The sequence below is a fragment of the Pongo abelii genome, chromosome 20, assembly GCF_028885655.2.
Source record: "Pongo abelii isolate AG06213 chromosome 20, NHGRI_mPonAbe1-v2.0_pri, whole genome shotgun sequence".
Classification (NCBI taxonomy): domain Eukaryota; kingdom Metazoa; phylum Chordata; class Mammalia; order Primates; family Hominidae; genus Pongo; species Pongo abelii.
The window spans coordinates 46,512,170-46,528,130 of NC_072005.2; the positions used below are offsets into that span (position 1 = coordinate 46,512,170).

Sequence of the window (15,961 nt, forward strand, 5' to 3'; positions counted from 1 at the left end):
TTGGAGGGGAGTATCGGTTAACCCTTGCGCGGCGGGGCGGGCTGGAGCTCCGCGGGCCGGAACCCGGGAGTCGGGGCTCCCCAGCCACACCCCTCGCGGGATTTAAAGGGATAGGAGGGGCCGGGTCGGCCGAAGCCCGAACCGAAGGAGCGGGCATGAGGCGCTGCCCGTGCCGTGGGAGCCTGAGCGAGGCGGAGGCCGGGGCGCTGCCCGCGGCGGCCCGCATGGGACTGGAGGCGCCGCGAGGAGGGCGGCGGCGGCAGCCGGGACAGCAGCGACCTGGGCCCGGCGCAGGGGCCCCGGCGGGGCGACCGGAGGGGGGCGGGCCCTGGGTCCGGACAGAGGGGTCCAGCCTCCACAGCGAGCCTGAGAGGGCCGGCCTCGGGCCTGCGCCGGGGACAGAGAGTCCGCAGGCAGAATTCTGGACAGACGGAAAGACTGAGCCCGCGGCAGCTGGCCTTGGAGTAGAGACCGAGAGGCCCAAGCAAAAGACGGAGCCAGACAGGTCCAGCCTCCGGACGCATCCAGAAAGGAGCTGGTCAGAGCTGGAGACGACTTGTCTTTGGACGGAGACCGGGACAGATGGCCTTTGGACTGATCCGCACAGGTCCGACCTCCAGTTTCAGCCCGAGGAGGTCAGCCCCTGGACACAGCCAGGGGTTGATGGGCCCTGGACAGAGCTGGAAACGCATGGGTCACAGACTCAGCCAGAGAGGGTCAAGTCCTGGGCTGATAACCTCTGGACCCACCAGAACAGTTCCAACCTCCAGACTCACCCAGAAGGAGCCTGTCCCTCAAAAGAGCCAAGTGCTGATGGCTCCTGGAAAGAATTGTATACTGATGGCTCCAGGACACAACAGGATATTGAAGGTCCCTGGACAGAGCCATATACTGATGGCTCCCAGAAAAAACAGGATACTGAAACAGCCAGGAAACAGCCTGGCACTGGTGGTTTCCAAATACAACAGGACACTGATGGCTCCTGGACACAACCTAGCACTGATGGTTCCCAGACAGCACCTGGGACAGACTGCCTCTTGGGAGAGCCTGAGGATGGCCCATTAGAGGAACCAGAACCTGGGGAATTGGTGACTCACCTGTACTCTCACCTGAAGTGTAGCCCCCTGTGCCCTGTGCCCCGCCTCATCATCACCCCTGAGACCCCTGAGCCTGAGGCCCAGCCAGTGGGACCCCCCTCCCGGGTTGAGGGGGGCAGCGGCGGCTTCTCCTCTGCCTCTTCTTTCGACGAGTCTGAGGATGACGTGGTGGCTGGGGGAGGAGGTGCCAGCGATCCCGAGGACAGGTCTGGGGTGAGTGGGACCCATCCTGCCCTTGAGCCACATCACGCAAAACTCCTTATTCCTCCGCCTTTGCTTAGGAAGTTCTCTACCCATTTACTCTTAGTTGCCCACCAGCAATTTCATCTCCAGGAACCTCTTCCATCCACTGACCTCCTCCCTCTGACAGCCAGGTTACTAATTCACTCCAGGCACCCCTTCTTAATTCTCGCCTTTCCCTTTCCTGCACTGTCTCCACTCCTGGGGGTCTACAATGGAGGGCCACTGACCGACTTCATGGGGCCCAGGAACCCCTGAAATTGTAGGACTAAGGAGCCTGCCGTGCGTGTTCACATACATTGTTGCAGCGACGGTTTGACATCTGTCTAATCCTCTGGAATCTGAAGAACACTGGAATAGGGAGACAGGCAGGGTGCACTTTCTACCCCACATTTCTTAATCTGGGGCCTGTGGCTGTTTTAAAGGGTCACAAACCTTCACCACCCCTTAGCCTATTTGTATGCACATTTTTCTAGGGAGCAAAGCGATTACCCCAGCTTTCATCAGATTCGCAAAAGGGCTGTGTGACCCCAAACGCCAAAGGATCCTTGGCCTAGCCGGGAGCCCACCTGGTCTTCCCTGTGACCCCTAGGTCCCCAAGGAGCCCCCTGCACACTCTTGTTTACTTCGTCCACCGTCACCCCCAGCTTGGGTGTGGCTCTCCCCTGGTGAATCAGGAGGACTGGCCGGGCAGGTTCAGGGAGGGCGGGACAGAGCAGGGGCTGGTGTGAAACTGGAGAGCCTCGCGTGGGACTGGGAGCGGAGTCCGGAGTCCATCAGCTTGCCAGCTTGCCTGCTGAGGCTTCTCTTTGCTCTGGGGCCCCTGGCTGGAGTCTGCTCTGAGCCCCCCTCACCCCACATGCCTTCCTTGGGGATGTGTTCACACATGTGGCCCTAGCTGTGAGAGACAGACCTGCCTTGACGTGCCTGTGCCTGTGTGCAGGGGCTGACCCTCCTGGGCCCCATTGCTTTTTTCTCTCTGCCTGCCCTTTCACTTCCTTGGCATCTCAGAACAGCTGAGCTGGAAGTGGGTGAATAATAATAATAATAACAACAACAACAACTAGCACTCACTCATGTTTAGCCCTGTGCTAAGTGCTGTGCTTTTATTAACTCAGTCACTCCTCGAAGCAGCTCTAATGAGGTAGATACTTTTTTTTTTTTTTTTCCTGAGACAGTCTCGTTCTGTTGCCCAGGCTGGAGTGCAGTGGTGCCATCTCGGCTCACTGCGGCCTTCGCTTCCCGGGTTCAAGTGATTCTCCTGCCTCAGCCTCCTGAGTAGCTGAGACACCAGGTGCCCGCCACCACACCTGGCTCATTTCTGTATTTTGAGTAGACAGAGTTTCATCATGTTGGCCAGGCTGGCCTCAAAACTCCTGACCTCAAGTGATCCACTCAGCCTCCCGAAGTGCTGGAATTACCAGCATGAGCCACTGCACCCGGCTGAGGTAGATACTATTATTATCCCCTTTTACAGATGAGGAAACTGAGGCACAGAGAATTCAAGTCACTTGTCCAAGGATATACACCTTGCAAGATGCATATCGAATTCTAATCCTTACTGTACACCAGACACTGTTTTAAGTTTTTTCTTTTTTTTTTTTGGTCTTTTTTGTCAATTTTTTTTCTGTCATTTTTTAATCTTAAAATAGCATCTATCTTAATTAAGGGCTTTGTATGTGTTAACTCTGAATCCTTACGACAGCACTGAGATTGTCTCCATTCAACAGATGGGGGCCAGGCTCAGTGGCCCAAGCCTGTAATCCCAGCGCTTTGGGAGGCCAAGGCAGAGGGATCACCTAAAGTCAGGAGTTCAAGACCAGCCTGGCCAACAGGGTGAAACCCTGTCTCTACTAAAATACAAAAATTAGCCAGGTGGGCACCTGTAATCACAGCTACTTGGGAGGCTGCGGCAGGAGAATCGCTTGAATGTAGGAGGTGGAGGTTGCAGTGAGCCGAGATTGCACCACTGCACTCCAGCCTGGGTGACAGAGCAAGACTCGGTCTCAAAAAAAAAACAACAGATGGGGAAGCTGAGGCATAGAGAGGTGAGATTCTTTGCTTAGGGTTGGCCACGTCAAGTCAGAATCAGGATTCTAACTCAGTTCTGGCTGAGTTTCAAACCCATCGTTTAAACCCTGCAGTGTGTGGATCTGTTCCTAACTTGTCTCCCTCCCAGGCCTCCCTATCTCCAGTTTTTTTCTCATCCTTCCAGAATCTGCCTCCATGGCCCAGCTCTGTCTGCTCAGGTACCCTCTCTGAGAGCAGTCAGTGGCTCAGTGCTGCATTTGGAGCCTCCGGTCTTCAGGCGCCTTCCCAGAATTGACTTCCTTCCCGCCTCCTGACCCCCTCTGCTGTAACTAGGCCTGAGTACACGCTGTTCCTTGAACACTCTACTGTCGTCCTGCCTCCATGCATTGCTCAAGCCGTTCCCACTGCCCAGCATACCCTTGCTTCCTTCTCTCTTAATTTTGAAATCCTCCCTGACCGTAAAGGCTCAGCTTTCTTTCTCCCTTTCCTCCATCCTTCCTTCTCACCATCCTGTCCTTCTTTTTTTAAAATTGCGTTCTCTTTCATTTTCTTTTTTCGGTAGGGACGGGGTCTCGCTATCTTGCCCAGGCTGGTCTTGAACTCCTGGGCTCAAGTGATCCTCCTGCCTCAGCCTCCCAAAGTGCTGGGATTACAGGTGTGCTATCCTATTCTTCTAATGAGACAAAAATCACTCCCTAAGCCCCTACCTTGTGTTTGATCCTATGTTAGCTTTGCTGGGGAAACAGCAGTGACCAAGACACTCGTGGAGCTCCCAGGCCCATGGGAGAGACAGACCCATCAGCCGACAGTCACAGTTCAGAGTGGTCAGGAGGTTGTGTGAGCCCAGGAGGAGGTCACTGGCCAGACATAGGGTATCAGAGAGGGCTTCCTGGAGGAAGGGGCATATAAGCTGGGACCATTGTGAAAAAAATCCGAGAAAGCCCAGATAAACCATTGGATCTAACTTTTTTTTTTTGGAGGGGGTGCGGTGCGGAGTTTCACTCTGTTGCCTAGGCTGAAGTGCAGTGGTGAGATCTTGGCTCACTGCAACCTCAGCCTTCCGGGTTCAAGTGATTTTCCTGCCTCGGGCTCCCAAGTAGCTGGGACTACAAGTGCACGCCACCACGCCCGGCTAATTTTTGTATTTTTAGTAGAGATGGGGTTTCACTATGTTGGCCAGGCTGGTTCTGAGCTCCTGACGTCAGGTGATCCGCCCACCTCAGCCTCCCAAAGTGCTGGGATTACAAGCATGAGCCACTGTGCCCGGCCCAGATCTAACATAAAACAGAGAGAGAAGATATTATGTTTATGATTAAGGGGCCAGGTGTGGTGGCTCATGCCTATAATCCCAGCACTTTGGGAGGCTGAGGTGGGAGGATTGCCTGAGCCCAGAAATTTGAGACCACCCTGGGCAACATAGTGAGACCTCATCTCTACTAAAAGGAAAAAAGAATTAGCCAGATGTGGTGGTATATGCCTGTTTTCCAGCTATTTGGGAGGCTAAAGCAGGAGGATTGCTTGAGCCCGGGAGGCAGAGGTTGCAGTGAGCCAAGATCACACCTCTGCACTCCAGCCTGGGCAACAGAGTCAGATCCTGTCTCAAAAAAAAAAAAAAAATTACTATTAAAAAAACTCAACTAACATTCTTCAATCCAAGCATCAAAGAATGTTTCTGGAGCATCAGTCATGTACCAGGCCATGTGCTGGGGACATAATCATAACCATGACAACCCCAGTGTCTGCCATCGTGAGCTTGTAGTCCAGCAAGAGTGGAGGGGATAAGCCCCAAGGCACTGGGATCCAACCAGAGCTAGAACCCCAGCGCTGTGTGGGGTGATGTTAGGTAAGTGGCTTCACCTCTCAGACCCTCTGTTTCCTCCTCTATAACAACGAGACGATAATCTCCCTGGGGTTGTGTTTTTAGAAATTAAGTAGGTTGTGGCACACTGAGTCTTTGTCATTGTGCCTGGAATGTTCCAGGTACTTAGTAAACAGGAACCTTTATTAATCATCTCTTCCCCAGGGCCAGCAGCTGGATTGGGGAGGGACTAGCCCTTCCTGAACCCTGAAGTCCAACACCCTGACTCCCTCTTAACCTTCCCACTGTCAAAGAGATGTCTGTGAGGTAGCTGGGTTCTGAGGGGGCGGAAGAGATGAACACGTCCCTGATCCTGGGGTAGGAGAAGGATGAGCCATACAGTTTCCTTCTCTGGAGGTGACCCACTCTTCCAGTACTTGCTAAGGGACTTGACATGCTGGTGGGGTGCAGAATGTATTCCTGTGTGTATATGTGTTCATGAATCAGACACTAACCCTGTCTCAAAAAGCTCATAGTTTAGTCAGCATGATACAACGAAATCCCTGTTTTCTATTTGCTTCTCTGGTTTTCTTTCCTTCTTTCTTATTTTTTTGAGTCAGGGTCTCTGTCACCCAGGCTGGAGTGCAGTGGCACAATCACTGCTCACTGCAGCCTCACCCTCCAGGGCTCAAGTGATCCTCCCACCTCAGCCTCCCAAGTAGCTGGGATTACAGGCATGTAACACCACGACCAGCTAATTTTTGGTTTTTTTTTTTTTTTTTGAGATGGAGTCTCGCTCTGTCGCCCAGGCTGGAGTGCAGTGGCACGATCTCGGCTCACTGCAACCTCTGCCTCTCAGGTTCACACCATTCTCCTGCCTCAGTCTCCCACGTAGCTGGGACTACAGGTGCCTGCCACCATGCCCAGCTAATTTTTTGTATTTTTAGTAGAGATGGGGTTTCACCGTGTTAGCCAGGATGGTCTCAATCTCCTGACCTCGTGATCCGCCTGCCTCGGCCTCCCAAAGTGCTGGGATTACAGGCATGAGCCACTGCGCCCGGCCTAATTTTTAAACATTTTGTAGAGATGGGGTCTTGCTATATTGCCCAGGCTGGCCTCAATCTCCTGGGCTCAGTGGTCCTCCCACCTTGGTTTCCCAGTGTTGAGATTACAGGCGTAAGCCACCGTACCCGCTGCTTTTGTGGTTTCCTTTGTTCTCTGTCTCTCTCTTTCTCTACTTCTATTCATCTTTTTCTTTTCATCATTACTTTGTATCTCTCTCTTTTAGTCTTCCTGTATTTGTTTTGTTTTGTTTTGTCTTTGAGACAGTCTTGCTCTGTCACCCAGGCTGGAGTGCAGTGGCGTGTTCTTGGCTCACCGCAACCTCCGCCTCTCGGGTTCAAACGACTCTCATGCCTCAGCCTCCTGAGTAGCTGGGACTACAGGTGTGTACCACCACGCCCGGCTAATTTTTGTATCTTTAGTAGAGGTGGGGTTTCACCATGTTGGCCGGGCTGCTCTCAAACTCCTGACCTCAGGTGATCTGCCCACCTCACCCTCCCGAAGTGCTGGAATTACAGGTGAGAGCCACCACACCCGGCCTATTCCTTTATCTTTTAGTAATTCGATACCTGTCTCTGTATTAGTCAGGGTAGGTCAGGATTTTCTGCAGTAACAAACAGTCCGCAAACCTTAGTGACTTAGAACAACAGAGGATTATTTTGCTTTATACTACACATTGGTCATAAGTCAGTGGTGGGTCAGGGGCTCTGCTTCATGCTGTTTTCACTCAGGGGCCCAGGCTGAGGGAGCTTCCATTTCTTTTCTTACTACCTCACCCACAGGGGAATAAACGTGGCGAGTCATAAACTGGCTCTTAAGGCTCCTACCTGAAAGTGACACTTATGCTCACAGTTAATTGGCCAAAGCAGGGCCAGGTGTGGTGGCTCACACCTATAATCCCAGCACTTTGGAGACCAAGATGGGAGGATTGCATGAGGCCAGGAGTTCAAGACCAGCCTGGGCAACATAGCAAGATGCCATAAAATAGCCAGGCATGGTGGCACACGCCTGTAGTCCTGGCTACTCAGGAGGCTGGGATGGGAGGATCGCTTGAGTCCAGGAGTTGGAGGTTGCAGTGAGCTATGATGGTGCCATTGTACTGCAGTCTGGCTGACAGAGTGAGACCCGGTCTCTAAAACGAAACAAAACAAACAAAAAACAACAATCCCCAGTTCAGGAGGGCAGGGACGTCCCTGAACTAGTAGCTGGAGCTATGTGGTGAACAACTGTCATGACTGCCACGGTCTCTGTCGCTGTCTCTGTCTCTCTGTCATCACTATGTCATCTGCCTCTCTGTTTCTGTCTCTCTCTGTGGTCCATCTCCATCCATCAACTCCTGCCTCTATAATTTTCCCCAAAAGGTCTGACCTGGTTTAGGGACAGAGATGGGGCTTTCAAGATTTGACACTGGTCCCTACATAATGGCTTATGCCTGTAACCCCAACACTTTGGGAGACTGAGGCAGGTGGATTGCTTGAGATCAGGAGTTCAAGACCAGCTTGGGCAACATGGTGAAACCCCATCTCTACTAAAAATACAAAAATTAGCCAGACATGGTGGCATGCACCTGTAGTCCCAGGTACTTGGAGGGTGAGGCAGGAGGATCACTTGAACCTCGGAGGCAGAGGTTGCAGTGAGCCAACATCATACCACTGCACTCTGGAGTAGGTGACAGAGACCCTGTCTCAATTAAAAACAAAAAAAGATTTGGAACTGTGTATGTGCAGTGGAAGATGTAGGGGTTGTTTGTTAAACCACAACAAAACCTAGCCTATCCTTACTCATAAGATCCTTACTCATAAGAGAAGGACAGAGAGACATAGATACAAAGAAAGTGATGACGGGGGGAAATGGACAAAGAATTTCCCCTATCTTGCTGAGGCCTTTGAGCGATCATGTGATTGCTGAACTAAGTGGGGCTCACTCACCCCAACAAGCCTGGGAACAGTGATCCCAGGAAGCCCCTGGCCCTGGAAAGACTGTAGGTCCCCTTTCGTTCCCTCTCATGGCAGCACCGCTAGCCCCTGCCTTCCCTGGCCTTGGCCCTGACCCCACCCTGCTCTGCTCCCTACAGAGCAAACCCTGGAAGAAGCTGAAGACAGTTCTGAAGTATTCACCCTTTGTGGTCTCCTTCCGAAAACACTACCCTTGGGTCCAGCTTTCCGGACATGCTGGTAAGTGGGGTAGTGGTGGACAAAGCTGGGCAGAGTCTCCTGGGCCAGGGAAACGGATGTTCTCTGTAGTTTAGTTCCCCCACCTAGTGATGGGCTTGGTGACAGTCCCCACCTTATGGGACTGTTATGGGCAGTGCTTAGGCCTGGGCCTGGCCCTTCGTATGTCAGGGCAGAGGGCTATTCCTTGTTATTCTGGTGGAGAGAGGGAACTTCAGACGGACCTGAGCTCAAACCCTAGTCCTGCTCTGTATTCATGGGTGACCTTGGGCAAGTTACTTTCCTTTCCTTTACTGGGCCTCAGCTGCCCCATCTGTTAATGTGGAGATAATCTTACCTCCCTTGCAGGATTAACTGAAGAGTTAAAATCAAAATGTATATAAAGATTGAGGCCAGGCACGGTGGCTTACGTCTGTAATCCTAGCACTTTGGCAGGCCAAAACAGGAGGATCGCTTGAGCCCAGGAGTTTAAGACCAACCTAGGCAATATAGTGAGGCCCCGTTTCAATTTAAAAAAAAAAAGATTGGCTGGGCGCAGTATGTCGTGCCTGTAATCCCAGGCCTTTGGGAGGCCGTGGTGGGTGGATCACCTGAGGTCAGGAGTTTAAGACCAGCCTGGCCAATGTGGTGAAACCTCTTCTCTACTAAAAATACAAAAATTAGCCAGGCATGGTGGCGGGTGCCTGTAATTCCATCTACTCAGGAGGCTGAGGAAGGAGAATCACTTGAACCCGGGAGGCAAAGGTTGCAGTGAGCCGAGATCGCGCCATTGCACTGCAGCCTGGGTGACAAGAGTGAAACTTCGCCTCAAAAAAAAAAAAAAGATTGAGGCACAGGACTTTTATGAATGGAAATGATCACTCCTTGCCTTCTCCCCGTGTTCAGAGCATAGTAGGCCTTCAGTAAGTAGCAGCTGTAATATTTTGCCCCCAGGACCTCGCAAATGCCTCCAGCACATAGTAGCACAATGGTGGCATATAGCGCTCTTTTGGAAGGCTAGGCCATAAATATCTTAGGTTTTGTGGGCCTTATGGTCTCTGTTGCAGCTACTCAGCTCTGCTGTTACAGCAGGAAAGCTGCCATAGACACTATGTAAACATATGAGTGTGTCTGTATTCCAATAAAACTTTATTTGCAAAAACCAGCAGCAGGCTGGACTAGAAAAGAGTGCCCACTGGCAAACGGAGACAGTAAGAGAATTTGTCTGCCTTGTCTTTAGATCTGACCTGGAAATAAGGCAAGGCCCCCTAAGACTGTGTCAACACAAGTTTGCCATCTATATGTGTTCTAGTTACTATTGCTGAGTTTATTAAAAAAACAAAAAACTCAGCGGAGCACAGTGGCTCCTGGCTGTAGTTCTAGCACTTTAAGAGGCTGAGGTGGGAGGATCACTTGAGCCCAGGAGTTTGAGACCAGCCTGGGTGACATAGTGAGACCCTGTCTCTACGAAAAATAAAGAAATTAACTGGGCATGCTGGCATGCACCTGTGGTCTCAGGTATTTGGGAGCTGAGGGTGGGAAGATCACTGAAGTCCAGGAGATTTGGGATGCAGTGAGCCTTGATCGCACCACAGTACTCTAGCCTAGATGACCGAGTGAGACCCTGTCTCACAAATAAATATGCCGGGGGCGGTGGCTCACGCCTGTAATCCCAGCACTTTGGGAGGCCAAGGCGGGCGGATCATGAGGTCAGGAGATCGAGACCATCCTAGCTAACACGGTGAAACCCCGTCTCTACTAAAAATACAAAAAATTAGCCAGGCGTGGTGGCGGGCGCCTGTAATCCCAGCTACTCGGGAGGCTGAGGCAGGAGAATGGCGTGAACCCGGGAGGCAGAGGTTGCAGTGAGCCGAGATAGCACCACTGCACTCCAGCCTGGGTGACAGAGCGAGACTCTGTCTCAAAAATAAATAAATAAATAAAATAAAATAAATACAAAACAAAACCCAAAAACCCCAAGACTTAGTGATGGTTAAAAAAATACTTAGTAGAATAAAACAACCATTTTATTAACCTCACAAGTTTTGGGTCAGCAATTCAGACAGGATGGCAGGGATGGCTTTTCACTGCTCCACAATATCTGGGAACTCAGCTAGGGACACCTGGAGGCTACAAGCTGAAAACTTTTGGAGGTTCATTCACTTACATGCCTGGTGATTGATGCTGGCTATTGGCTGGGGTCTCAGATGGGACTGCCACCTGGAAAGCCTATACGTGTTTCGCCATGTAGCTCCTTGAGCTTCCTCACAGTATGGTGGCCTCAGAGTACTCAGATTTCTAACAAGACAGCTCAGGACTACCTTGAAGGTAAATGTCTCTGCCAACAGAAGTCATGCAGTAGCACTTCTGCCATAAACCCTCCCATATTTAATAGGAGAGCAATCTATTTTTTATTTATTTATTTAATTTTGAGATAGGATCTCACTGTTGCCCAGGCTGGAGTGCAGTGGTGCAATCATAGCTCATTGCAGCCTTGAACTCCTGGCCTTAAAGGATCCTCCTGCCTCAACCTCCCAGAGTGTTGGGATTGTAGGCATCAGCCACTGCACCCAGCTTGGGAGAGCAATTAAGAGTATACTCCTCAATGGGAAAATTCTGTAAGAGCAGGATTAGGAATGGGTCCGAGACCCACTGTGATCAGGAGATACTGTTGTAGCCAACTTTGGAAAATGTAATCCAGGCTGGACATAATCACAGCACTTTGGGAGGCTGAGATGGGAGGATCATTTGAGGCCAGGAGTTCGAGACCAGCCTGGGCATCATAGCAACACTCCCCCAACCCGACATTACACATTTTTTTTTTTTTTAGATTAGCTGGGCGTGGTGGGGGTGCACACCTGTAGTCCTAGCTACTCTGGTGGTTGAGGTGGGAGGATCACCTGAATCTAGGAGCTTGAGGCTGCAGTGAGCTATGATTGCGCCACTGCATTTCAGCCTGGGTGACAGAGTGAGATCTTCTCAAATAAAAAAAGAAAAAGAAAATATAATCTGAAAATACAGCTTGCCACAAGAAGAAATTAGAATTATTATAATCTATACACTCTGCATTGTCCAGGAAATGCTTGATCTATAAATTAACTTAAATAGGCCCTGGTTGTTAGCACCTTGGGACTCCAGGCAGCAGCAAAAGCAAATCCACTCTGGAGAGTGATGCTCTGGACTTAGATCTCACAGAATTCCCACAGATAATCATATGTGTACAATCAAAAATTATAAAACAAGTGAGGATATCCTGTGCTGGGAACAGGACTTGATTTAAGCAACAGAGAACAGAAATTCGCCCTTTCCTTACCAACCCCTGGGCAAGACTTTTAAGAGTTGCAGGCTGGGTGTGGTGGCTCACGCTTGTAATCCCAGCACTTTGGGAGGCCGAGGCGGGTGGATCATCTGAGGTCAGGAGTTCAAGACCAGCCTGACCAACAAGGTGAAACCCTGTCTCTACTAAAAATACAAAAATTAGCTGGGCTTGGTGGTGTACACCTGTAATCCCAGCTACTCAGGAGGCTGAAGCAGGAGAATTGCTTGAACCCGGGAGGCGGAGGTGGCAGTGAGCCGAGATTGCACCATTGCACTCCAGCCTGGGCAACAGAGTGGGACTCCATCTCAACAAAATAAAATAAAATCTTAAAATCATAAAAAAAAAAAAAGTTGCAGGGAGAGAAAGCATTGCAGGAGGGTCGGGCAAGATAATGGTGGCCAGGATCTGATGCGAACAGGGAACTGGGGGGAGGTTCTCTTCCTGATCCAATTCCTGATCCTCTCATTTATTCTACCACCTTTAGGGAACTTCCAGGCAGGAGAGGATGGTCGGATTCTGAAACGTTTCTGTCAGTGTGAGCAGCGCAGCCTGGAGCAGCTGATGAAAGACCCACTGCGACCTTTCGTGCCTGCCTACTATGGCATGGTGCTGCAGGATGGCCAGACCTTCAACCAGATGGAAGACCTCCTGGCTGACTTCGAGGGCCCCTCCATTATGGACTGCAAGATGGGCAGCAGGTGGGGCTGGGGCAGCCCTGGGGCAGGGGGTGGGCATTATTAAAAATATTGGCCTGGCCGGGCGCAGTGGCTCACGCCTATAATCCCAGCACTTTGGGAGGCCGAGGCCGGTGGATCACCTGAGGTTGGGAGTTCCAAACCAGCCTGGCCAACGTGGTGAAGCCCTGTCTCTACTAAAAATACAAAAAAATTAGCCAGGCATGGTGGCGCGTGCCTGTAATCCTAGCTACCCAGGAGTTCTGAGGCAGGAGAATTGCTTGAACCTGGGAGATGGAGGTTGCAGTGAGCTGAGATTGAGCCATTGCACTCCAGCCTGGGCAACAAGAGTGAAACCCTGTCTTAGAAAAAAAAAAAAAAGAAAGAAAGAAAATAGCGCCAAGTCCATTTGCAAAGTGGTTGTACCAGTGTACCTTCCCACCACCATGTATGAGTGTTACAGTCATCCCAGATTCTCACCAGTGCTTGGTACTGTCTGTTTTATTAACTTAAACCATTCCGATGGGTTTGGAATAGGATCCCTTTTTTTTCCTCTTTGAGACAGAGTCTTACTCTATCGCCCAGGCTGGAGTGCAATGGCACGATCTCAGCTCACTGCAATCTCCACCTCCTGGGTTCAAGTGATTCTCCTGTGTAAACCAAGTAGCTAGGATTACAAGTGCCCGCCACCACACCTGGCTAATTTTTGTATTATTAGTAGAGATGGTATTTCACCATGTTGGCCAGGCTGGTCTGGAACTCCTGACCTCAGATGATCCACCTACCACGGCCTCCCAGAGTGCTGGGATTACAGGCGTGAGCCACCTCGCCCGGTCTGCAAGAAGTGAACTCTAATTGCTTTCTCAAGCTGGACTCAGTGGCTCTCACCTATAATCCCAACGCTCTGGGAGGCTGTATACACACACACACACACAGACACACACCAGTCTTCAACTCTCCCATTTCATTCTTTTAGTAGTCTTTTGATAAACATATTTTGATAAACAAAATAGTATTTGTATTATTATTATTATTTTTTGAGGCAGAGTCTCACTCTGTTGCCCCGGCTGAAGTGCAGTAGCATGATCATAGCTCACTGTAGCCTTGAACTCCTGGGCTCAGGCAGTCCTCTCACCTTAGACTCCAGAGTAGCTGGGACTATAGGTGTGTCCCACCGGGCTTGGCTATATTTTATTTTTTATAGAGACATGGTTTCTCTGTACTGCCCAGGCTGGTCTTGAACTCCTGAGCTCAAGTGATCCTCTTTCTTCTGCCCCTTGAGTAGCTGGGACTAGAGGCATATACTATCACACCTGGCTAATTTTCAATTTTTTGTAGAGACAGGCTGTTTAGGAAAAACTCTGAATCCATGCTTTTCCATTCTCACACCACTGCCACAACAATGACAGCACAGAAGACTTCTGTGACCAAGCGTGTAGGTTTTTTAACCCCACATACCAAGCAACGGACACCAGTTGGATGTCCTCCAATTCAATTCTAACACCATCTACCTGGAAATAGTGTCAGACCCCACAGGTTTGGGGACTCAGTCCCCAAGACTGCCCGTCAGCTACAGACACCAGTCCTAAGTTCAGGCCTTCGAAACTTCTGACTGGCTCCCAGTTGGAGTTCCCATGTCCTCTTCTTTGGGTTCAAATAATTTGCTGGAGTGGCTGAAATAACTCAGGGGAACACTTACTTACCTTTACTGGTTTAATATAAAGCAGGGGTCCCAAACCCCTGGGCCGCGGACCAGTACCGGTCCAGGGCGAACCCTGTTGTGAACTGTGCCTGCAAGGGATCTAGATTGTATGCTCCTATGAGAATCTAACTGATGCTTGATGACCTGAGGTAGAACAGTTTCATCCAGAAACCATCCCCCTCACAGTCCGTGGGAAAAATTGTCTTCTACAAAACCAGTCCTTGGTTGGGTGCTGCTACAAAGGATACTGCAAAAGATGAAGAGATGTGTAGGGCAAGGTATGGGGGAAGGGGTACGGAGTTGCCATGCCCTCCCTGGGCACACCACGCTCCAGGAACCTCCACAGGGTCAGCTATCTGGAAGCTCCTGAACCCAATCCTTGGGTTTTTTTTTTTGAGACAGAGTCTCACTCTGTTCCCCAGGCTGGAATGCAGTGGCCTGATCCACCCACCTTGGCCTCCCAAAGTGCTGGGATTACAGGCGTGAGCCACCACGCCCGGCCTAATCCTTGGGTTTTTATGGAGGCTTTAAGACACCAGCATTCCTTCCCCCAGGGTATAGGGTGGGATCCTTTCTGGGGAGGGTCCTAAGACCCACAGTCAGGAAGGTGGGGAAAGATTAGAGTCCTGCTTTGGGGCAGGTGAAAGGAGGGCAGGAGGAGGTCAGAGAGATTCTGGTTTCTTGAGGCCGGCTCCTGAGATCTAACACACCCAAAATCATAACAAAAGATTGTGGCCGGGCGCAGTGGCTCATGCCTGTAATCCCAGCACTTTGGGAGGCCAAGGCAGGCAGATGACTTGAGGCCAGGAGTTCAAGACAAGCCTGGGCAACATGGTGAAACTCTGACTCTACTAAAAAAATACAAAAATGTGCCAGGTGTGGCGGTGTACTCTTGTAATTCCAGCTACTCAGGAGGCTGAGGTGGGAGGATCACTTGAACCCGGGAGGTTCTAGAAGTTGCAGTGAGCCAAGATCACGCCACTGCACTCTAGCCTTGGTGACAGGGCAAGACTCCATCTCAAAAAAAAAAAAAAAAAAAAAAAAAGGCTGGGCGTGGTGGCTCACACCACGCCATGGGAGTAAATGGGAGGCAGAGGCAGGCCGATCACGAGGTCAGGAGTTCAAGACGAGCCTGGCCAACATCGTGAAACCCCATCTCTACTAAAAATACAAAAAATTATCCAGGTGTGGTGGCGGGCACCTGTAATCCCAGCTACTCAGGAGGCTGAGGCAGGAGAATCGCTTGAATCTGGGAGGTGGAGGTTGCAGTGAGCCGAGATCACCACCATTCCATTGCACTCTAGCTCGGGCGGGCGTCAAAAAAAAAAAAAAAAAAAAAAAGATTGTAACAAGGGCTATGGGAGTTACCAGCCAGGAACCATAGAAGGAAACCAATATACATTGTAACTAACACCACACAGGGTCTCGCTATGTTGCCAAGGCTGATCTTGAGTTTCTGGCCTCAAGTGAACTTCCTGCCTTGGCCTCCCAAAGTGTTGGGATTACAGACGTGAACACTGCACCTGGCCCTACCTTTAATTTAGTCCAGTTTGTCAGTTTTTTTCATTGTGTTTAAGAAATCTTTTCCTACTCCAAGATCATGCAAATATTATGTTTTCTTCTACAAGCTTTATTGTTTTAGCTTTCACATTTAGACCTACATTCCAGCTAGAATTAATGTTTCTGTGTGTGGGAGGTAGGGATCAGGTTCATTTTTTTCCATATGGATATCCTGTGGACCCAGCACTGTTTATTGAAAAGACTTCCCTTTCCCCACTGAATTGCAGTGCCTTGTCATAAACTGCACAGCTCTACATGTGTATCTTTGTGGACTCTGTTGTATTCTGTGTGTTGATTTGCCCATTCTTGTGCCACACTGGCTTTATGT

At 50.4% G+C, this 15,961-nt stretch overlaps 1 protein-coding gene across 1 annotated transcript in view; it reads left to right on the top strand.

Moving 5' to 3' along the window:
- Nucleotides 1–15,961, top strand: part of ITPKC (inositol-trisphosphate 3-kinase C) — a 24,907-nt gene continuing 8,946 nt past the window's right edge. The window contains exons 1-3 of the mRNA XM_002829236.6: nucleotides 1–1,310; nucleotides 8,303–8,402; nucleotides 12,182–12,395. Of these exons, the coding sequence (XP_002829282.3) occupies nucleotides 156–1,310; nucleotides 8,303–8,402; nucleotides 12,182–12,395 (1,469 nt within the window). The 5' untranslated portion in view covers nucleotides 1–155. The remainder of the gene's footprint in view (nucleotides 1,311–8,302; nucleotides 8,403–12,181; nucleotides 12,396–15,961) is intronic.